Source organism: Pogona vitticeps, chromosome 1 (genome assembly GCF_051106095.1).
Source record: "Pogona vitticeps strain Pit_001003342236 chromosome 1, PviZW2.1, whole genome shotgun sequence".
Lineage (NCBI taxonomy): Eukaryota > Metazoa > Chordata > Lepidosauria > Squamata > Agamidae > Pogona > Pogona vitticeps.
Genome location: NC_135783.1, coordinates 242,623,805 through 242,648,422, shown reverse-complemented (window position 1 = coordinate 242,648,422; position 24,618 = coordinate 242,623,805). Strand labels below are relative to the sequence as shown.

General features: G+C 46.4%; 1 protein-coding gene across 2 annotated transcripts; it reads right to left on the bottom strand.

Annotated features, from left to right (window-relative positions):
• Positions 1–753: 753 nt before the first annotated feature.
• On the bottom strand, positions 754–24,028 carry LOC110078176 (dnaJ homolog subfamily B member 2). Of its 2 annotated transcripts, XM_020791998.3 has the most exons (11): positions 23,862–24,028; positions 22,168–22,234; positions 15,040–15,131; positions 13,111–13,220; positions 12,066–12,119; positions 10,144–10,260; positions 9,639–9,722; positions 9,253–9,358; positions 6,765–6,835; positions 5,580–5,831; positions 754–1,659 (listed from the first exon to the last, which is right to left on the bottom strand). In XM_020791998.3, the coding sequence occupies exons 3-11, from the start codon at positions 15,102–15,104 to the stop codon at positions 1,649–1,651; spliced, it is 870 nt and encodes a 289-aa protein (XP_020647657.3). In that variant the 5' UTR covers positions 15,105–15,131; positions 22,168–22,234; positions 23,862–24,028; the 3' UTR covers positions 754–1,648. The 2 variants fall into 2 exon arrangements, with proteins under 2 accessions (XP_020647657.3, XP_078239584.1); XM_078383458.1 differs by lacking the exon at positions 22,168–22,234 and having other exon boundaries at positions 23,862–24,002.
• Positions 24,029–24,618: the final 590 nt, after the last annotated feature.

Sequence of the window (24,618 nt, the reverse complement as noted above, 5' to 3'; positions counted from 1 at the left end):
TGTACAATCACAAATAAGTGGGAAGGATGTGATCAGTCTTTAGCGTTTACTGAATCAGCACCCCACTCCAGGCAGACCACGTCAAACACCGCCCAGAAACACAATGCCAACTCACCACCTGAACTCCTGGGAGGATGCAAATGACATGAAGAGGGATTACAGCCTTGCAGCAACGTCCACCATCCCTTACCTGTTGGGTAAAAGAGCTGGCGAGAAAACAGCACACCTTGATTCTTGTTCCCCCAGCAAGCCTAGATTGCCCAGTTTGACTTGTGCAATGTAAAAAAAGCCCAACCTAAGCCTCAAAACATAATCTTCATTCAACTGCTTACCATGCAAAGTGGCTTAGCATTTGCTAGAACCATAGACAGGGAATTCAGCAGCCATTTCGCAAATGCAGCCTCATCATCTTCAGTGTAGTCATCAACTTGCTCCTTGTTGCATTTTCAGAACATATGAAAAGGATTTGTTCTGCCTAGACAGTGTCAGTTGTTCTTTGCCTGGGGAGCCCTATGTATCTGAGGGGCAGAAAACAGCCTTTTGACTAAAAGTCCATTTGGCTGCTCCTTGGACTCCTTTTCCAGTTCTATGCAAAGTGGGAGTCCGTCCGTGCATGTGTGCGTGCGTGCGTTTCTATACCAGGGCGGGGAATACAGGACCCTCCAGCTGCTATGGCACTTTAACTCCCATCACCCTATGTAGGAAGTATAGCTAATTAACCCAATCACCTTAGCAGAAATTTCTGACACAGGATTAACTGCAAAGAGGTTTATTGATAAATGTCTTCCATTCTATACATCAGGCCAACAGTTTTAAGTTTCTAAAGAGATCATTTGCCCTTTCCTCAAATTACATACATGTTGAGCAGGTTTGTGTTCACTGTTGCCCTGTGAATTCAGGGAGAGCGTTTCCAGCAGGATGGGGGAACAGGCAGTTGTAGCCTCCTCTTTCGTTGCTGATGCTATTGTGCTCTCTCTCTTTCCCTGGGAGGCCTGGTCTGGAAGAGTCCCTATTGCTCTGAAGGGAGAATTTGGTTTCTAACCCTTGGCTCTTGAGCATGTGGCCTTCACTGTGTGGGAAAGGGATGCCGTACGCCTCAACCTGAAGGCTCTCCTTCTCTGTCCCCAATCTCACCACAGGACTACTACATAAACACAAAAAGCATTGTGCCTTATGGCCAAGGGGTCCCTTCCAGGAAGGCCTCCTTGCTCCCCCACCCATAACAACATTCCTGCCACCCTGAGTAGTCTGATGTCATCCATCCTCTCAGCAAAGTTCATCTCACTCCTTATGGAGGATCCTCTCGTGCAAGGCAAGTAGGGCACTGGTGAAGTAGGGGACCACCATCAGGAGGAGGAGGAGGCTTCCTGGGGCCAGGGAATACCCCTCCTGAGAGCAATTAGTTCAGGAGCATTGACACAGCTACTTGCACATCAACCAGGCTGCACCAGGCCTGACCCTCCCAAGCGAGTGAATACTACATGACACGCAGCAGAGAGGAACTAATGGGGAGGAAGTCACACACTCGGCCCCTGCCTGGCTCCCTGGCAGAGAGCTCAGGTAGGGAGGACAGAAAGCGAAGTCCAGGCTTGAGTAGCCTTCTGTGAGCACGAATGCTAGAGAGGCCATCCCCATGGCTCTTCCAGACTCAGAACACACCTGGGGAGACAAGCAAGGAGACAGGACAGGAGAGGAGGGCGGGTGGGGGAGGGGTGGGGGAGGAGGAAAGAAAAAAAAACACAGACACTAAGTGAATCAGACAGCAGTGAAAAGTGGGTGACAGCAAGCAGTGCCTGGGCTGCAAAACATTCCCCAGAGGGACTAGTGTCTCCAGTTTCTCCTTTCAATACTGGAAAGCTTTTGGGAGGTGGGAGGCAGTTGTGCACAAAGGGCTTTTGATTCAAGGCAGAGCTGCTGCATACCCAAGCCTAACTGTAAGGTCATGCAAGAGCCATTTTCTTAAGACTACAGGTAGGGTGGGTGAAAGTGGGGGGAAGCATGCAAAGCAATATGCCCTGTGAATGGTGGCAACTGGCTTTGGCCCAGGGCAGCTTTCCCTCCCTCCCCCCCATATCCCCTCCCAGTAAGTAACAGGAGTAACACTTTGCTAAGCGTTCCTTACCCAAGGGCACTGTGGCAAACTGCTCTAAGGGCATGCTGGCTGGGAATGGAATCTCAGAGCCAGCTTGCCAAACCAAGTAGGCTGGCAGAGTGGAAAGCCAGGACTGGAGCTCAGCTTGTAGTAAAAACCTGTAGAAAATTTTTCTTCAGCAGGTGTTGGGTAAAAACTGAGGCCTACAATCTTACTGGTCTTCCTACAGCCTGGCCCTTTCTCAAGCAATGAGCGTTAAATAAATAAATAAAAAACACTGAAAGGTGGACTCTGCACCCAGGAATAGGTTTTGAATACCACAGCTGAACAAAGCTCACAACCCTGGATCCCAAAGACCTTTCATCATTTCAGCACTGTGGGAAGGGGAGTTGTTGACTGTTCATTTTGTTGAACATGAAACCGTTGACAATCAACTGCAAATATCACAAAGTGTTATGAGTATCCTTCCAGTCTCCAAAGCAGTTATTAGGTCCTACTTTGTCACAACAACATGCTCAAAATATACCTTCATGCTTGTTCACTGGAATCAGTTTTACCAACCCCTGAAACAGTAGGATGACCGTGGCTGACAGAGATCAGTCTGCCGTCTGCTGCTTCCAACTCCATCCCCTCCCCTCCCACACACTGCTATAAACACGGTACCCAGTGCATGCATTTATCCTGGAAAGAACTACAGTTTGGGGACAGAGCAGCTACAGGATGACATGTAAATACAGGCTGGCAAGACAAGGGGCAGGTTGATTCCCATGAATTAAGATCCCCAGGGCTGTTTATATTCTATGCCTCTCAAAAGCAGTTTGAAATACCACAGCCAGACCAGTAAGGGACAAAGCTAAAATAATACCATTGTGATTTGTAAGCATTTATCCCTTGGCATATTCCATGGCTGCATGTGCCAGCTCTTTGAGTACTTTATTTGGATAAAAGACACAGTGACGGAAGACAACGGAAGGAAGGAAGGAAGGCATACGGAAGTCATGTCATCCTGACAGCCAGAAACTAATTTTGTGGGTGGTTGGTGAGGGGGAGCAAGTCTTCGGGTTCACTTCCACGGCAAATGCCATAAAGACAGGAAATATAAACAGCCCGGTTTTCAACATTCCTGAACTTTCAATTGATCTGGTAAAAACAAATGTTTGAGGATTACCTGCAGGGAGGCAGCATGGAGGGGCATCAGACAGAATATGCCAACCAACAATGGATGTGTACAGGGAGGGATGGGCAGGTGAGCAGACAAGCGGCAGTGGCGATGGCAGCAGCAGAGAAAGAAAGAGAGGGCACCAACAAGTTACATTCCTACATCAAGCATCCACCGAAGCCTTATCTGAGGCTACTCATCAGGGAAAGAAGACAAAGGGAACAGGAAGACATAGGGACACACACTGACCTGGCAAGGGTCAGGGGTCACAGGAGGAGGAAGACACGGCAGGCTACAGTATAAGCGAAAGTGATGCAAGACACCAACAGGCAGGAGTCAAGGCAGAAAGAGGTGGCTTGGCAATGCCCGCAGGGGAAAGGCCATGCACTTGATAAAGGAAAATGTTAAGACAGACAAGTCATCTCTGCTCCCACTCAAGTTCTCTGGATTAGGATTGAGATTCAGACGGATAAATTACTCGAGACCCATAATGCAGTAGAAATAGCAAGTAGCTTGTTGACAATGAAGAGGAGAAACCTTAGTTATAGCCACCACCATGGTTTTCCTCTCCTGGTCCCTCCTCTGCCTTGTCCAGGGCAGGAAGACAGATATTCAAGACTTAAGGTTGCAGAAAGCACTCTGGTAAGTCTCGAAGCCTAGGATGCCCCAAGGAAGCTTAACCTGCCCATACTGCCAACACCAAATGGCATTTCTCAAGACACAGGTGGGCAAACTCAGCAGGGTCTTTTTACATACCCCCCAGCAAGGACTACATTGCCTAATTTACATGTTTTTTTTAAAAAAATAACTACATGGCAATTACATAATGCAAAGCTATATTACCCATGCCTTTTGATGACTGGAAATGGTTTTAACTATTTTAAGAGGTGGGATTTAAACTAAAATGCTATCTGGACAGCTCAGTGAGTTCGTATTTGGCTATGGGGTCACAGGTTCAATGTGGGAGAAGAGCCAACCTGTGTAGTCTTGGGCAGGCTGCACAGTCCCAGGGCGCTTCCAGAAGAAGAGGATGACAAACCACTTCTGCTCAGTCTATACCTATACTGAAAAGTTTGTCATACGTCTGAGTTGACTTGAGCATTATTATTATTATTATTAAACTCAAAGCCTTCTAGTGGACAAAAGGTATGTTTAAAAATGGACTTTGTAAGGATATGGGGGTGCTCTCTCAAAAATGCTCTCTCCCCACCCCAAAGAAAACTTGGCAAAAGTGCAACTGTGCCATTTCAACCCATTGTTTCTACATTTTTTTTTCCTGGAGGGTCCGAGGAGACCACAAAAATGGCCTTAGGGGACTGCATTTTACCCTGGCTCAGGTCGCAATGGTTATGTACAGAATTGCCACCAGATTCAGCGCCATTTCATGCCCTTCAAAGATCTTAAGGCAAGGAGGTTCTAGTGCCCCCCTCCTGCCCTCAATGTTGTAGCAGCTACTAGAAGCTGAAAGTATAATATTGAGACTAGGGGAGGATTAGCAAAGAGGGCATGGTAGAGAAAGGTGCCTACTTCTCTGTGTGTTTTAAGGGAAATTTGGGAGATGTCTGCTTAAAATGACTACCAAACATGCATTCAGGTATGAAACCCTTTCTCATTTAGGGCAGATGCAAAATAAAGTTTGCTTCTGCCCAGATAAGCTAAGCTGCTACAAATCACAGAGGCAAATCCAGCTGCCTGGCCTTGCAGGGCTCCTCTCTTAGTAGCAAGAAGTTACCAGCAGCCAGTGACAACCCCACCCCACTCCCACCCATCCACTCAATACAGAGGGAACAACCGGGCCCTGTGACCAAGGCAAGCCATGCAACAGAGACAGCAAGGCAGACGGTGCAGCCTGAGCTTGCACAAGGCACCAGAACCATCCAGGCTGGGGCTGCTGCCCAGGCAATGCCTCCTGAAGCCAAAGTACACACACAAGAGTTACAGAATCTGCTTCTGCCCTTTACTCAAGCTCACCACCTCTGGCAGGAGAGGGCTTGAGCCAGTTCTCCAATTAGCAAACACATGGCAGCAAACCTCTGGGCACCACCCCTTCCTCCGCCGGCCGGGGGGGGGAAGAGGGTCCCAAGGGCACCAGCCACGGAAGGCCCAAGTCTCAGGGGCTCGTTGATTAGAGGAGGCTGCACTGTGTGTCCTTCTTCTTCTTGGGGGAGGGGTCTCTGCCTCTGCCCCTGCCCTGCCCACGCCCACCACCGCCCCCGGCCCCCGAGGGGCTTCTAGATGGCCCCCCAGCCACCTGGCCATCCAAGACCGGACTCCCTTGCGGCAACTGGGCTTTTCCTTGAGGCCGCTTTTTCATGGGGCTTCTCGCACCTGCTCTGTGCTGGCCCTTGGCCTCCATCTCAGACAGGCTGTAGGCCATCGCCAGCTGCAAGTCCTCGTCGTCCTCGTCGCTGTCCGTGTACAAGGTCAGTGGAGACAAGCTGGGGGATGGGCGCTTTGGGGGAGGCCGCTGAGGTGGCGTGGCCGGGGGAGAAGACGACACCCTACGGTTTTGCAGGGCCTGCTGCTGCTGCTGCTCCCGCCGGCTCAGCTCCAAGGCGAGCGCCAAGTCGTCTGGAACACCTGCAAAGGGAAGGGTTTGAAACAGCAGCGAGAAAAATCCTACTTCTACTCTGCCACAGCCTACCTCAATCCAATTCCACAAATGCTCACTGCCCTGTTACATCCCCACTCTGAGCAACCCACCCCCACCAGGATTCGGGAGCTTTCACCCTCCAGATGTTTGGGAGTGCAGCCCGCTGAACATGGTGCCTGAGGCTTCTGAGAAATACAATTCAAAGGATCCAGAAGGCCAAGCTGACTCATGCCTGATCCTGACTCCTTGCCTTCCACTGCTGGTCTTCAAGTGGGTTGCAACAGCAGCAGCAGCAGCACTGTGCAAACCCATGGTGACCGCCGCCGCCGCCCCCCCCCCCCAGGGAACACCCTCAAATGGATGTTTAGGCTAGGGGGAAAAGCCTCCCTCTCTAGCTCAGCATACCCAGCCAACTTCACCTCCCTTCTGTGCAGATCTTAATGTTTGGGCTTTCATCTCCTAGAATCACCCAGTGACCTTGCTAGCTGATGTGTTCCAGATGTTGTCATCCCCCCCAGCAGTTTTCCCAAGCTTTGTTCCTTTCCCTCAACACTGTTCACCACAATCTTGAAATGCCCCCCTCCCCCTGTCTTCCACCTTCCAAAGGTCCAGAGCATCACCACAAGGGAGCTCCCTTCCAATGCCTGTTGCTCAGTTGGCCTGAGGAACATCCTACTGACTCCACACTTTGCAGAGCGAGCCCATTCTTTAAAGGTTTCTCTCCCTCTGAGACAACACCATAGGGACAAGTGTCTCCAATTGCTCTTTGTCTCCAAGGAGACAGGTTGAGATCATACAGAAGGTATTCAGGAAAGCTCAAATTTCTGGTCCCTGAGTGGAGAAAGCAGTGTGCTGGCAGAGCTCATGGAAGACCCTGCTCCAAGGTATTCAGAATCCCCCTCTCCCTTAGTGTTGCGTACCATTAATCTGGATAGATTTCAGCTCCCCATTCTCTTCCATCTCCACTCTCTCTTGCCCGTTTTCAATGATCCTTAAGAGGATGGGATGAAAGGAAAGAATGAGAGAAAAGGTTACCTGGGAAAGGCAGCAAATGTCTCTACCATACGCCGTCTGCCCTTGGCAATGATGAGCGGCGCCTGGCCTTGAAAGCTCCCGGCACCAGCAGGCTCAGCATGGCCAGGCAGCTGGTTTCCCCTAGATCTCAGAGGGGTGGGCAGTGAGCACCAACCTGCAGGTTTTATTGGTCAGAAGTTCTCTCCTCCGTCCCCCCTCCCCACAAACTAGCCTTTTTTCTATCAGACTGCAAGACAGGACATGAAGTACCAGAGTGGTTAAGTTAAGAGGATTTCTTCAAGCAGGAGAGCCTGAGGTTCATCTAACAAGACAAGGTTGGTTCTAGTCCTCTTGAGCAGCAGCTGGTAAAAGTGAACTAGTAAAAAAGCTCAACGCTAAAGAAGCCTCCCTCTCTCCACCCGCTGCGGGATGCTTTGCCTCTTAAAACATTTCTATATGCTTTTCAGCTGCAAAAAGGCCCTGCTCCTATATTCCCACTGAATGAGCCTCTTTTGGTGGTGACACACATGAAACATCCATATACAGGACAGGAGGCAGTCTTTTAGATACCCAGGCCCTAAAACTGCTTAGGACTTTACAGTTACTGTGTTTCCGAAAAATAGGACAGGGTCTTATATTAATTTTTGCTCCAAAAATGCATTAGGGCTTATTTTCAGGAGATGTTTCAATTTTTTCATGTACAACAATCTACATTTATTCAAATACAGTCATGTCATCATCTTCTAGTTGCTGCACAATGGTGGAGGGAGGACTTTCATTTAACTGGGGCTTATTCTGGGGGGTAGGGACTTATGAGGATCCTGAAAAATCATACTAGGGCTTATTTTCAGGTTAGATCTTATTTTTGGGGAAACAGGATAAATGCCAATCATCCAAGAAACCAGTGTAATAGATATAAAATAAATGTAACATGGTCTGGAAAATGTATGCCATCTTCTGATGACCAATGGAGGCATTGGAAAGCAGACTGACCACTCCATCTTGTACAAGCCGCAGTTTCCAGATTTTCATAAAAGGTATCTCTGCACAGAATGCATTACAGTAATCTAGACAGCTGGTTTCCAAAGCATGTAAGCACTGCAGTCAAATCACTTTTTCCGGGATATAGCCTTGCAGACACACCAGCTGAAGCTATGCAAAACATCTTTGGCCACAGCAGCTACTTGGGCATCCAGGACCAACTCTGGTTTTTAGAGTACTCCCAAACTACAAACCTGATCCTTCAGACAAGTGCATCATCATTTAGAGCAGTCTGAACTCCGAACCCTGACATGATGACTCTTAGCAAGAATGTACTTGGCCACACATGCAGAGAAGGGGAAAAAAACATGGACAATCTGACGAAGATTACTTTATTTCTGCCCTACTTCACCCTACTCCCCAGGGCTATGACACATTTTCAAAAAAAAAATACTTTAAAATATCCAAATACACAGCACAAAATACCTGTCCGACAGTTCAGCAGTACAGTCCTCAATCAACTGAAAGTGGCCCTTACTATTCCTCCTGGACATAGCTATAATACACCCAACAAGATTTGCATGCAAAAATTTCACAGTGTCAGTCCCAAACATCTCCAGTTATATCACACTGGGTGTCAGAGCTGGATATGCTTCTGTCCAAAATCCTGAAAAGTCACTGCTTGTTCAAACAAGCAGTGCTGCAACAGATGAACCACTGGGCACAGTCAGTGAAAGATAGCTTCTGTACGGTAGCTTCTGTATAATGTCTCCCAGTGCCTTACTATACTGCATATGTAGAAGTGTTCTGTTGTGGAAAAGGAATTAGCAATACAACACAGAGTTCTACAACAGGAATCCTATGATGGGGAACTTGTAGCCCTCCACAGTTTTGGATTTCAAACCCCATCATCCTCAAACCACAAACAAAAAGACAAAAAACAGCTAAGGTAGTTGAGGCTGATAGAAATGTACTCCAACAAAACCCAGAAAGTTAGGAGCTTCCCACACTCAGCTTTTGCTGATGCAAGGTATCAGAAAGGAATAGGAGAGGAATGCTAGACTCAGGGATAACATGTAAAGGATGGACTAAACCAGGCCTTGGCAGGACTGGGCCACGGAGACAGATCTTTCCACCCACATGACCCCCCTACACGCGCTGATGTATGCATGCCCCGCCCACAGACACACCCCCGGACGCTCCTCCTCCATATGCACAGAAGTGGATATGCTCTGCCCATGTACGCATGGACGCCGCCATCACCCGCCCGCCCACTGAACCGGTCCACGGATCGAAAAAGGTTGGGGACAAATGGACTAAACTATACTGGAAAAGGGCCCCAAATCCATCCTGCAAGACCAGAAGGTGCTAGGGACATAAAGGAAGGCAGAAGTAGATTAAAGCTAAGCTTACCTCTTGGTTGTGATGCGTTTGCCGTTGATGAACCTGGTGGAAGTGGAGACAGATCTGAATCCCATTCCTCCACTGACACCTGGACCAAGCGTGGGGGAAAAGAACTCTGGGGGAAAAAAGAGCAGCAGAGTAGCTTGTAAGGGGGTACACAGCTGGCAGCAGGGGATCGGGAGAGGGAGGGACCCAGCCAGAAAGATGAGATGCTGGAGGAACAAAAGCTTCATTCTGAGAGTCTTCCAAGCACAGCTGCCAATGGGGTCATGGCAGGCAACACATATGGTCAAGGGGAGACTGAAATCCTAGGGCAAAAGATGGGATCTGTGGGATTTTGAACAGAGAAATGAAACTGGAGACCACACTGATTTTTCCAGCGCACCCTTCCTTACCAGGGGATGCTTGAAATGGTGAGAAGAACGGTCCAGCTCCGGGATGTCGGGGGCCAGGCCCATGCAAGTCAGAGAAAGGGTCATCTGGAAAGACATCAAGAAGAGAAGTCACTTACTACAATAGAAAATCTCCCAGGCAATTAGACCTCTACAAAGCAAAGTCCTGCTTCCATATGTGGGCACAAATACATATACATATGGACTTTTTCCAGTTTCCTTTCATCTTACAGTCTTCCTATATGCATGTGTGCACACCCACATGGGAAGAAAAGCCTGCTGTCACTGAGTTGATCCCCCGCAGAAAGGTTATGTGACACTTAGAAAGTATTTAATACTGTACAACACTGAATATTTAATAAGTACTAATAATTTGAGGAAGTGGGCCATACGTCCATGAAAACTCCTGCTACATTAGATTTGTCTTAAGTGTGCCCTGTGGCTTGTCTTTGTTCTCCCCATTACAACACAGAGGGATAGTAGGTTGAGAAGAGAAGGTGGCACCTACCAAAGAAATCAGCAAAAGGATCTCGCCCTCCAAAAAACTCCCGGAAAACGTCATGGGCGCTGCGGAAAGTGAAGGTGAACTCAGGCCCTGCGTGAGGCCTGGATTCACTGGGCCCACCTGCGGTGTAAAGGAAGAAATCACATATTAATGTGTGTTTGGAGAGGGACACGGGAAGAGGAGGACACATTCTCACCACTGACCAGAGCTGAGGCTTTAGGGCACTGATTAGCTAGCAATATTTGACATCAAGACCTGCTGAACCAAAGCATGCCAGCTATGCATGGCATCCTGCTGTTTCTTTAAAGCAAAGCAAAGTGAGCTGCTTATATACTGCCCCAAAGTGCCTCAGGTACTCTCTGGGCCGTTTACAAGTTAATTATGCAGCCTACACATTGTGCCCCCACCCCCTTAACTGGGTACTCATTTTACCGACCTCGGAAGGATAGAAGGCCGAGTCAACCTTGAGCCGACTACCTGGGATTGAACATAGTTTTGGCTGCACTACAGTGATTTAACCACTGTGCCAGGAGACTCTTCCCAGGCAGTTTATCAAGCATCAATTCCAAGGGCATTGGAACTAAGATCAACAATACGCAGCTGGATAATAGGACCAATCCGTTTCATGCAAACAGAAATGCCAGTGAAAATGATGAAACCCAGCATGCTTTTGGACTCAATAAGATTCCAGCTCTGCAATCATGGGAGCAGGGGCATGAAAAGCCTAGTTAATAGAGGTGAATCATTCAATTTTTTTAGATGTCAACTCCCAAAATATTCCAAGAATTACCCAGGCAGAATTCTAGGAGTTTCTGCTCACAGAAACACGACTGCATTTTACTCACCTGAAACAGGGCCTATCTTCCAAGCTGTCTTGAGCCTATTTCCTGTACAAAAAAGAAATTGCCACAATGCTACCTAGGAAGGCAAGGTCTTTGAGGGAGGTGTAGTCTTGCTGCCCAATAGGCTCTATATAGGGTGCCCCCAAAGAACTATGTCTCCCACAAAGAACTAGACCTCCCATAAAGCACTGGAGCACTTCCCTTTTTGTACTGAAAACAAGCCAAGACAGCATGAAAGGTAGGCCACGTTCCAAGTTGGTGAAAAGTTGGTATGTATAGGTATGTGTCAGTGAGCAAGAACTGCCAGAATTCTGCCTGGGGAATTCTTACAGAATTCAGGGAGTTGGAGTCCAAAAAACTCAACTCAGCTAAAATAACCACATAGACAAATGGCATACCCCCACTAGCTGCAGCACAAGCTGTAATTTATATAAAACATTTCTATCCCGCCGTTCTCCCCAAAAGGACCCACAGTGGCTTAGATAATTAAAGCAGTATTTAAAACCTAAAAACAGTAAGTATACAGATATTTAAGAATTATACAAATATTATATTAAAATGGTAACTAAGAACAACTTTAAAAAGACATTTAAAACAACAGAGCACAACAGCTCATTAAAAACCCCTCTCAGACCACAAGTCATTAAGGAAATGCCTGCCTGAACAGAAAGGTCTTTGCCTGCCTGCAGAAGGACAGCAAAGATGGGGCCAGTCCAGATTCCCATGGGAAGGATTTCCAAAGTCTGGGACCAACAACAAAGAAGGTTTGGTGTCATCAAGTCAAGGGCTCAGTGACAGAAGTAGCCACCTAACCTCATCAAGTTCTCTTAGGCACAGTTCTGTGAAAGCTGTTCATTACGCTATTGCTCCAATGCAAAAGCAGCTAAGAAGGAACCTTGCATGTTTCTGAGCTGCACAGCACAACAATCCATCAGTTCTTGTCTAATTTCCTCTTTTCCACCCTCACCCACCAACAATGTGGGCTGCCCCCCTTGAGTTGACCCTTGGTTTTTAAAGTGCCCCACTGGCATCTATCTGCCTTGCTTGCCCCAACCTCATTCAGATCTTGACCAGGCTGCATACCTGCACCCATGAGACCTTCTTTGCCATATCGGTCATAGACTTCACGCTTGCCCTCTGAAATCAGAAAACACTTGGTTAGGCATCAAAAAGGTTAAACATCTCTCCCCTTACACTTGGCACAGATCCCTGTTAGGGAATTTGTGTCCCTCAAGTGCTGCTAAAGGCTCTTTCCATCATCTCTAGCCAACACAACCAACAATGAGGAAAGATAGGAGTTTCACTTCAACAACATCTGGAGTGCTCCATGTTCCCTTATCTCTGGCTTAGACAGATTTGCTTGCTCAGAGAATGTACGTGACCTCCAGAATACCAAAACCAGGAGTGGGAAACCTGTAGACATTCCAGATACAGTATTATCAGACTGCAATTCTAGTCATCCCTCCTCTTTGGCTGTGGTGAATTGGACTGGCAGGAATTGCTGTCCAACAGCATCTGAAAGGGGCTCTAATCATTTCCCCATCCCTATCTTGCAACAAGTGTGAAAAATAAACCTATCTTATTTAAGACCACATGACAAAGGGTGGCTGAGAGTAGGAAAAAGGAAGGAAGGAAGTGTCAGAAGGAGGAAGAGGAGAAAGAGAGGAATAACACATAATTAATAGTGTCAGTTTCAAAGCTGAAGTGGCCAAAGTTCAGCTGTCGAGAGGTTGGGCTGCAACTCTCAGAATCCCTCACCATAGGTTATGCTAGCTAGGACTGATGGGAAGTGCAGTCCAACAACATCTAGAGGGGTGCACTTTTCCTGGCCCTGCTTTAAAGAAAAATCATTCCAAAGCACGCTCAGGTTTCACAACAGTTAATTGTCAGGTGAGTGAATACACCTTGAGCTCATATTCGAGTGTTGGTGCCTATAAAATACATGGAATGGATACCTTGTCAAACATCCCCAAACCAAACAAGTGAACAAGCTCTCCTGCACAATGAAATATCCCCCTCAGTCGTTTGAAGGGGCCCCACCAAAAGAACCAGAAGATTATTAGGTGGACCAAAATGGCCGGGAAGGCTGAAGGATGCAGGAAGGAGAAAAAGAAGGCCACCCACTTACTGTCCGAGAGCACTTCATAGGCCTCTGCTATCTCCTTGAACTTCTGTTCAGCAAATTCCTTGTTGTCTGGGTTTTTGTCCGGGTGCCACTGCAGGGCTTTCTTCCTGTACCTGTTTTCACAGAAACAATCACCATCATCAACACTGCTGGGGTGTATTTTTGTGAGAATAAGCAGCACAGAGACTCATTCATCTCTCACTTCGGCATCCCTCCTAGTCCATCTCCACTGGGACCTCATCTAGTCAGAGAAGTAGAAGAGGTGGGAAGAGAAAAACCCCACTCAAGAAATTCATCTGAACACATAAATAAGGATGTCATTATAGCAAGAACATGGGAACACATGTTAAGACGTGCCCCCCCTCTTTCTCTCTCATACACGCACACGCACACTTTGAACTCAACCAGACCTCTCTATAACCAATGAGAAGGTCTGAAGAGTCCCTAAGCATGTTCAGCTCCGGTCCCCAGAGCTCTGTTAAGTACATTCAGCCCAACACACTCACACTTTTCCTTTGTGCTTAAATGGTTTTAAATGTTTTGCATGTTTTATGCTAATGTGTTTTTATACTTCCATGGTATTATTTATTCACATGTTATTGTTTCTTTTCCTTGTTCTGTTGATTGTATTTTAGTCATGCAGATTTATATGTTGTAAACTGCCCAGAGTGGTGTTCGGCCAGATGGGTGGTATAAAAATGAAAATGAATAAATAATAGTCTCTGAATGGTGGTGGGGATATGGCTTATGAGCCCACCCATGTCCCCACCACAGTTAGAATCCAGTCAAGCATGCACGGAAATGCCTAGAGAGGGCTAAACTTCAAACTTCATGTACAATTAAATGGATATTCATTCATTTGCACATAAAGTTAAGACTCTCTCTTCCCAGAGGAATGGAGTGTCTAGAGGCCATTAGAGGCAACTGCTGGGTCAGCAGAAAGTGGTTAAGTCTCGCTGCACTACCACCTTTTCTCCAGTAAGAAAAAACTTACTTTCCTCTGTATCAAAATACATAGAAACAAAACCAAAGGTAAAATAAAATTTGCTAAAGTAAAACCCTGCGTTAAATGCAGCTCTTCCAAACAGACAACAGTTCCCTGACGGTTCTTGGTCACAGGGGTGAGGAACAAGGGGTTCTTCAGATGTTGATGGAAAACAGTTCTCACTAGCCCCAAGCGAGATGGCCAGTGGTTTTCAGGGATGACAGAGACTGGATTCCAGATAGATTGGGAGGGCCACAGATATATCTACCCTAGACAGCAGCCACCAGGGCTTTTCATATGGAGAGCAGGCACTGAATTTCAATACCTGCTGTTTTGTACTTCTATATGTGCCATTACTCTTGTTCTGCAAAAAAAATTAATGCTAACATTTATTGCATTTTATTATTGATTTTGAGTTAGGGACATGGTGGTGCTGCGTGCTAAACCGCAGAAGCCTTTGTGTGCTGCAGGGTCAGAAGAACAGCAGTTGTAAGATCGAATCCACGCAACGGAGTGAGCTCCCGTCGCTTTGTCCCAGCTCCTCGCCAACCTAGCAGTTCGAAAGCATGTAAATGTGAGTAGATAAATAGGTACCATCTTGGTGGGAAGGTAAACAGTGTTCCGTGTATAGCCACGCTGGCCACGTGACCACGGAAACTGTCTTAAGAAATGTCCAGATGCTGTGAAGACATCTTTAGGAAATGCCCAGACCATACTAAGCAAGAGGTGAACAAATTTATTTAATTGGGAATGCTGGGCCAAATAGCTTTTCATTATGTCTTCTTTTGGCATCTGCGCTTTTCTACAGTTGAGGACGCTGTGCCAACAATAATATATATCAGCCAAGCAATTGATAACACATTGCAGTAGAGACAAATCTTCTGAGAAACTTCTCGTGCTACCCCATGCTGGTGGCCACAGGTGGAAATAGGGAAAATGCAACTTACGCCTTCTTGATGTCATCTGGTGAGGCATTGCGGGGCACTCCCAGTGCTTCATAGTAATCTACCATGTTGTCCACTTGTGCTGTGGTGAAGAACTGAGGAGGAAAGGAAAGGAGACATGACAATGTACCCTGAAAGGCTGATCTTTTGAAAAGAAGTAACCTGCAGGTAGGAAGAAAGCTGCATTCTTCTCTTGGAAAGAGCTGGGGGTGAATGGAGAATCACAGTCTCCATTAAGGCTCCTCGGGCCAATCAGGACAGAAAAGCAAAACAGAAAAGCTACCTTCACTGGTGAGCCACTGCCCCATAATCTCCTCCTCCTCTACCTGTCAATACCTGCCGACTGCCTTGCCTAAGGGACTCTGACACAGAAAAGTCCACCCCCCTCCGACTAATTTGATGGTAGCCTGCTTGTTTATTAGTCAAATGATTTTTGTGTTCAGCTGCATGTATCTTTAAAGCTTGCAATCCCCAACATTAAGTTGAAACTGATCTGGCAGAGAAAAAGACAACTTTGTCTCAAAAGTCTGGCATACCTATCAAGCTGATTTCTGTCACTACGGAAGATATTCTAAAATAATCACAGGAATATCCCCTGTCTATGTGTGAGGAAGTGTTTTGTTACGCACAAAGGTTCATGTTGAAATCCGATAGTCTTTAAGATGACACAGTTCTTTTGTTTTTACTAGACAATGGCATTTCTAATTCTGTGTACTCTACCCCAGGTACCTACAGAGGTGCCAGCATAAAGCATCTCTTTCCGTCCCTTCCCCACCACTGCCAGGAAGAATAAAAGAAAATACAGTACTACTTTTCTCAAACTGACTGGTTTTATGTTGAAATCTGTCTTTATAGACCAACATATATCAATAACTTGGGTTTGTTTTTGTTTATTTATTTATTTATTTATTTTATTTATATCCCGCCTATCTAGTCGATAGACCACTCTAGGCCGCCTATCTAGTCGATAGACCACTCTTGCTAAACTTGACAAGATGTATAAAGGCAATAAAATCTTTGGATTTTGACTCTTTCATCCAAAAGAGTCTTCGTCTCTTCTCAGGAAAGCAATTCCACCATCACCTCTTCAGCCCACTCCACAGCCTTCTCTAGGTGCAACAACACAGTATGCTTGTATCAATTCAATGCTACTCCAAATGTTACAGCTCCATCTTAAGAAATGCTGGAACTGCAAGTTGGTGAGGCCCTTACAATTTTCTGCTAGAAAGCTCTAGTGACTGACTGCTCTGAAGTTGCTATTGTTGGGTATCATCAAGCTGCATCCAACGTATAGCAACCTTAGAATTTAATAATCTACAAGAAGTCTTAATATTAACAGCCTCATTCAGGTCTCCTCTGATGCAATAAGCAGTCTAAGTATCTCACCAAAGATCCCAGGATTTCACTGAACGGAAGTTTGAGAGTTAGAGTGGTATCAGACTGATATGATCTGATATACAAAGAGCAGATATACTTAACAACTTCTTCTCGTCGTTAAAGATTCCAGTGTCCACAAGATAACAGACATAACCTTACATCTTTTCTTCTACGTAATTGGTCCATAAATCAACTGGATTTTTTCTCTCTCTAGCCCTATTCACTCAGCAGTCTGAAAGCATGTCAGGCTCAAAGTGTGCTTATGAACAGGGGTGTGCACATTAAACTCCTCCTCATATAATGACAAGACAAAACTCAAACCTGACAGGGAAGACAGAAAAAACGAAGTGGAAATGAAGGGGAAACAGAATGAGCTAAAATGATGTAGTCTGACTCAATAAAGGAAGCCCACAGCCTTTAGTTTAAAAGACCAAGCATGGCCGTTAATGATGGAACCATCTGTGGAGGTCATTAACTCATTGCATTACAGTAAGTTGGAAGTGTCTTGATGGCACATAACAACAACACTTGACAGCAAATACCAGTGACACATTTTGGTCTGCCACCTGCCTCTTCACAGCCAGTTCTACACACCCACACACCATACGCTTTGGTATGCCATTTGCTGTGTTTTGCAATACTGCTGAACTTCAAAATGTTTGTTGTCTATTAACCTTCTCACTTGTAGATACATGATTTTAATTAACCTGGTAACTGAGTGAAATTCATTTTAATTCTTTTTAAATAAACAAACAGTTGTTTTAAAGGACCTTTTCTGTGATCTCTGACTTTCTTCGTTTTTCTATGTCGTATTTTCCTCTGCCCCAAAAGCTCAGCATCAAAAGACTGGCACATCTGCATTCAGGTTGCAAAATGTATGCAAGATGATGATGATAATAATGTTCCAACAATTCTGACTCATGGTGACCTTCTTCAGGGTTTTCTAGGTGTACAGTGCTCAGAGGTGGTTAAGGAAAAACTTCCTAACTGTTAGAGCAGTACGACAGTGGAACCAATTACCTTGATAAGTGGTGAGTACTCCAACACTGGAGGCATTCAATAGAAACTTAGACAGCCACCTGGCAGATATCCTTTGATTTGTATTCCTGCATCAAGCATGGGGTTGGACCTGATGGTCTCACAGGCCCCTTCCAACTTCAATGATTCTATCATCATTCCCGTCTTCTTGGGCTGCACACTTTGCCCAAGGCCACATAGGGTGGCTTTTCTCCCTGAAGACATGTTGGGGAATTGAACTCCCAACCTCTGGCTCTGCAGCCAAATTCCTAACTCACTGAGCTATGTCTACATCCATTCAATTAGACTGTATTCAGAACAGAAACACAGTCTGTGAGCTTTCTCTTATGGACAGAAGTAGTACCGCCGGCAGCATCATCCAAACAATAGCCTTCCTAATCCCAAATCTTTCTGGCTGGAGATGCTGAAAGATGCAGTGTAACACATTTGGAGTCTGCATTGTTGAGAAAACAAACCAAGCAGAATGGCCTCCCACACGAATCTGAGCACTCCAGAAACACACGTAGAAAACTTAATGCATCCAAATAAAGACTCTTACACTCCTCCTATGAAGCTGACAGCATCTGACTGGAAAGAGATCTCAGGGTCTGTGATGGATAATAGCTCAAGGAACCCAGCATGTGTGTGGCTGCAGTGAAACAGCAAACTGTACTTTGGGGGATTATTAGGAAAGGAACTGATAATTGTTCAGCACTGCCAACATCAATCTACCCTTATACAAAACTACAACGTTGACCACATTTGGAACACTGGTAAGCTGTTCAGGCCTTTTTTGAAGGATTCCCAAAAAGGACATAACTAGGAAGAGGTGCAGAAAAGAGTAATATAAATGATGAGGGTCTGGAGTAACTATGTGGAAAGGTTATACTGTTGGAACCCTTTAACCTAGAAGAAGGTGGAAGTGGAGATGACAGAGTGTAAAAAATTATGTATGGCATGTTGGAAGTAGATAAGCAGAAATGTCTCTCCCTCTTCCATTATACAGTACTAGAAGCTAGGTCATCCACCAAAGCCAATTCAAGTCAGCTAAAACAAAGTACAGGTATTACTTCATACAATTTGCTACTACAAAAAACAGTGATGGCTCCTAATGTGAATAACTTTAAAGGGGGATTGGAAAGCTGCCCTACATACTGGACCAACCCCAGAAACCAACATATACAGTAGAGATGAGATCTAGGAACTCACAAAACAAAGCAAAACCTAGTAGTATTGGGAAATTTTCATAGGAAACATTACTAAAGTTGTTCCTCTTTTGCTTTGCACATTATCATAGCACATTATTTTCCTTAACTATGTATTTTGCATTTGTCATGTTTGCTCTGAGGAAATCCCATTGTGTAAGAAAATGATTTAATGTGATGAAAATTTTATTCCCCTTAACGTCTGGTTTAATCTTGACTCAAGAGGTTCATGATGTAATCCTATTCATCAATGGTGCAAAATCATGTCAGCCCTTAGGGCAGCATTTAGTGTTGGCAGGATGGCAGGGCAACCCCCTGAAACACACAATTAGAGATGGGGATATCTGTATTTGTAAATGAACACGAATATCCAAATCCCAGGTGCACTTAATGAAGATCCAGCCCTTGGAACCGGCCCATCCACTCACTATCTGCCACGCCATCAGTGTCCTGTTCTTCATGCCAATTGTGGAAGTAGTTCCCCCATCTCCTTGCCTGGCTGGCCACTTAGCAGCCAGTCAGGGAGACGTGTCCTCCCATCCCCCGCTTAGAGTGGCCAGCTGAGCCAGGAGACGGCAGAGCTACTTTCACGATTGGTGGGAAGAACGGGATGCTGGCACTGCAGTGGCACGTGAGTGGACAGGCTGGTTCTGAAGGCCAGACCCACATTAGGTGCACCTTGGACAGGGATATTTGTATTCATTTACAAATATGAATATTCCCATCTCTACACACAATCCTTGGGTTGCTTCCATTCCTAACCAATCTCCACTGAGACGATCCTTTCCCCACGACTATCAAAAAGAAATTGTGTGCCATAAAGCTCATTCAGGTGATCATCACGGCTGGCCTCTCTGCAACCAAGTTCTTCTTCTAGAAGCGTTGCGCTGCAAATTTGCTGATGACCAAAATGACCCAACTATCTCTTTAGGACTACAAATGACAATAATTTCTAGAATTTTAATCTGTATTTATTTTTACCTATATTTTATATACATCCATAATTTAAATTGTACAACACTTGGTAGGTAGGTAGGTAGGTAGGTAGGTAGGTAGGTAGGTAGGTAGGTAGGTAGGTAGGTAGGTAGGTAGGTAGGTAGGTAGGTAGGTAGGTAGGTAGGTAGGTAGGTAGGTAGGTAGGTAGGTAGAAAGAACCAGGTGCTCTAATTCAGTGAACTATATGAGCACTTGTACCACAACTAACAGCAAGTAAACAGCCATTTTGAAGCAGTGTGATTTGTAGTCCACTTGGTTTCCTAAATTTCAAGGGAATATGGGTCGAGTCCAGCTAGCTGCACAAGGAGCAACTGACAGCTTCAGATTGTACACCCCTACCATGTCTAACTTTCTATAAGTTATTTGGGAGTTATAGCCCTACTAAGCACTGCGATACCTGCTTCAAATAAATATGCCTAGGAATGTTCTGCCACAGTGTAGTTTTATACATGTCTACTCAAAAATAATCTCCAAGCTAATTGCAGCTACCAAACCACCCACAATCCCGTTCCCAGATGTACACTCTCTTCCCCACTAGAAAAAGCTTCAGTGAACATAGTGGATATTCCTTCCAAGCAGATATATACGGGGGGCTAGACCACAAAAGCACTTATTCACATATCTTGCAAAACTATCCTCCAAAAGCCAGAAATCCTTGTTAGCCACAAATGGAACCAAACTATTATCAAGGAAAACTGGGCGGGTCCTGGTTTTGTCCAGTGCCTTTCTGCTACCCATGTAGGACTAAGAAAATTAACAGTACAATGTCCATGACTTTGTGGCTAGGATCAAGCACTGGAAGGCATTTCTGTAAAGACTCTCATAGCCTTATACAGGAAGAGAAAATAATTATTTGGGTGGGGGGAGACAACAATCCTCTTCTTCCCTAACCTAAGAACCTTGACTTCAATAGACATCTACAGGGTTTAGTCTATGTCACCAGTGCATCACTGTTATTTTTTTTAAAAAGAGGTGACAACTAATACTACCAACAGTTCTGTAACAGATCGCTGATTGTGTGATATTCCACCTCTATCAGAGAGCATTCAGTTTTACACAAAGCTCCAAGGAAGCTGTATTGTACAACCTATGGGCATCTACTACCACAAAGAGTTAATACAGATTGGATAATTTGTGACTGGTGCCTGCTTGGCTACAACAGGATCTAGGTACATTGTTCCATTTCAGATCAAATTGTAAGCATACTATGGCAATCTTCCCTTCCCGAACCAACAAGGTTTCTAGCGCAAACTGCAACAGCAACTTCTCCTTCTGTCTGTTCAGAGACTTAGACCTCATTCACTAATAAAATTAGAGTACTATAACAGTCGTGTAGACCCAGCTCCACAAAGAAAGATCCTGGTGCTACTGCCCAAACTTGTAGATGTTGTTTTTGGATTGTACGTCCCAGAATTCTTGAGACAGCATGGTCACCAGCCATACACGTTGAAGGATTCTGGGAGTGAAATCCAAAAAAGTAACTCTATCAAGTCATGATTATTTTAACCCCAGCTATCCACCACCTACTGTGGTTGAAACTGCTTCAACTAAGCAGATGCTGCTTCACAGCAACAGGTGAGTGTGGAGCTGCACCCATATGTTTTTCACTGCAGCACAGCCACATACATACATACAGAGAGAAGCAGCAAGAGAGAATGAGGTGTGCTGCAGGGAACCAATCTTACATCAAGATGGCTCTATCTGACCTGACCTGGCCACACTCCTTGAAAAATATGGTACTGCCCCATGGCTCTTCCTTAAGTATCTTTATGCATTAAGCGGTTTAGCAGCCAGTCATTAAGTTTTTAAGAGATTAGACTGCTGCAGGAGCAGGAAGAGTACCTGCAGTGGCAACACCAACAGGAAATCTATTGAGGCGAGGGGGGTTAGTGATCCAATCATGCTGCAGCCTATGAAGCACAGCTTGCCTGCCAATTTGTAGATCTGCCCTGGTCTGTTTGGACTCTTCCATGCTGCTGTTCAGCTCACACTCACAAGGTTTGCAGGCTAGTGGCGCCTTGTGAAAAAAAGTGCACCAAGTGGGTGCACCACTGCTGGCTCCTGGGCCTCCACAACAGCTTGCTATTTTTACAGACCAGTCACTAATACTGCCTTTATCTTTTTATGATGATATTCAAAATCAGCTCCTTCAAACAATTGACTCTTCTAGCTGAAGTCACAAAGCTTCTCTTTGTCCCTATCCCCTTTGTGCTCGTCTAACTTTTTCCACCAGTATGCCTTGCACAAAATTTAGTGTTGGAGCAACAAGGATAGGATAGGGTGGAAAAACACCACTTCAGCAGAAACCCCATTGCAAATTTGGGGTTGTCCTCATATTTGTGTCTCCCTTTCCTGACTCCCTTTCCTGGCCAGACTCAAAGTTGTACAAGACTCTTCCACCTTCTTATGTTGCTGAAGTTACACCCAAGAAATTGTCCAACTGCTAACCATGCAAAAGCCTTGCTCTCTTTTGCTTCTGGACACTCTCCAACCTGGTTGTTGGCCAAACACTTTATTAGCATTTTGGGGGCCTTACCTTGTTGTCTTTGTTTTACTGGGGCAGTAGAAGAAGAGGCAGCTTCCACAGCAGGGAAGGTTTCCTCCTTTGGGAAATAAGCAGAAAGACCCCACCCTCAGTACTGATACACCAGATCTCATTTTCACATTAAACAATCGATTTCCAGAATATTAGAATAGTCAAAGAATTACTAAGGTGATGGAGTGTCTCTCTGTATATCCTACTTATGCCAAAACTAGAGATAGCCTGTTCACCTACTCAGATCAGGGGTAAGGATTCCCAGGCCAAACTATGTCAGGGATCATCCAGTAATGTGGAGGAAACCATCCACTCCAGAGGACCACATACATATTATCCCCCTAACAGAAACAACAAGAACACACTCCATGCCTTGCTGCGTGATCGTATAAATGATTTCCAAACATATGCTTTATAAACCCCTGGGTTTAAAACTCTACGGGATCCCACCCGTCATCATCTGCTGGTCTTAAAAAATTAAACCTTACTTGCTATCAGGATTTTGTAAAATGGGAACTGTTTTATTAAGCTTCCATCCTAGTCATTTGGCACCATTTTACTGGTCATATCCTCCACAAGTTCTGTTTGTGGGAAGCGGAACGACTCCGCCCTCTTACGCCGCTTGGGAGCGAAGGTTGTGGTTTTTTTCCCCCTCAGCGTGTTTTGTTCTCGAGGGGCTCCAGGCCCTCCTTTCGCCCTTGTGTGTTTTGCGTTGTCCGTCGACACAACATCCGGCCCTGTGAGACTGATCGCGTTTCAGCTTCTGGGGCGTTCCTCGGGGCGCCTCTTCCCCCCCCCCGAGCCAAACCCCCCCCAGGCCAGGGGCTCAGCACACGGCCCCGGGACCCCCCCCCCCCCACATACACACACCAATGTTTTCTGCTCAGCAGCCAAGGCAACGGCAGGGCCTTAGGGTTGCCTTGGCAACGTGGAAGCGCGGGAGGGGCCGCGCAGACAAAACAGTCTTAAAACGAAACGGCGTCTCGACTGGGCCCACGGCCTCCGTCTCCGGTGGTTATTCAGCAATTTATGGCCTCCCACAGAATTGTGCCTGTATTACCCGTTAAGCGAGTTAATGCGGAATGACAACCACCCCGGCTTCCGCGTACACGACAAAGGCACGCGGGTCAAACTCCCCCCCCCACAACTCCTCCACAAATAAACACGCTTTGAAATAAGGGGGAGGCGGGGTATTATCATTTTTACGGGGCTTTGATAATCCTGGATGAGGCCACAATTGGGCAGGGACAAAACCGAGTCGGGCAATTCGGTGTCTCGTCCCTGTAGGGCAGCCGCCAACAACTCCCAAACACTTTCAGCTGTTTTTCCCCCGGGCCGCCGACAGGCAGCCTCCCATCGCCTGCTCCCTCTGTTCCACCAGCTCTGTCGCGGAGGTTAAAGGGAAAGGGCTTACATTTCGCAGTGGCCGCCCTCCCCTCAGGATCTTAAAAGGGCTAGGATTTTCCCCATGCCTTTTAAAATCCTGGGGGATTTTACAGTGCAAACTGTAACGTGCGATCTACGTTGCACATGACAGTTTACACCGCCGCAATGTGCAACGTAAGAACTCTCGAATCTTCTCGCTCTTGTTTTCCGCAAAGCTATAGGATAACCGGGAGGAGGGAGCAAGCGTTCGGCTTTCCCCGGGGCATTCTGACCAAGCGCGCAGGGGGCCCACGAAGGCCAAGACGTACCTGACCCCTAGAGGAGGCTCCGTCCGAGCCGTACCATGGCCACTAACGAGATCACGCCACTCGCCCTGAATGGAATGCCGCCACAACCCTTTGCGTCGCCGCCGCCGCCGGGTGTCAAAGGAAAAAGAAGGCAAACACCCGGCGAACCAGTCCAGCTCCCCGTGACTGACAGGGCCAGCGGCCAATGGAACGCGCGGCTCCATTGTGACGTCAGAGACCCGCACTTTGAACTGATGAGGTAAGGCAAACCAATCCCAAACAACAGCTGGCCGAGAATCCAGTGGAATTCTCTGGACTGGGCAAGCCTGGCTTTGCGTTGAGCCGAGTGGACGAAGGCCCGCCCCTTCGTCGCACGCGCACCCTCGCCATAGAGCCCTGCGCCTAGGAATTCGCGGGCGCGCCCGCTGCAATAGCGAGGCCGGAACGCAGGCGAAGGTTCCCCAGCCTTTGAGAGCGTAGCTGGTGCTGTGTCCCCGCGACCGTGCATGTCGGGTTGTCGCCTTTTTTTTTTATCTGCATCTACTACTGCCGGCTGCTACGCCTGCGTATGTTGCACCAGTGTTGTTTTTACCCGCTGCACTGTTGCCACGCGCATCTATTGAGAGAATTAAACAGCCATTTATTTGTCTTCACGCACGGATGGGAGAGCCAATCGATCTAACATTTACAGCACTTTTGTCTGATTAAAAGGTAGTTGGTTGGTTGTTGGTTCGTACTCTGACATGCTGTGCTTGGCAGGATGCTGCACATCTGAACT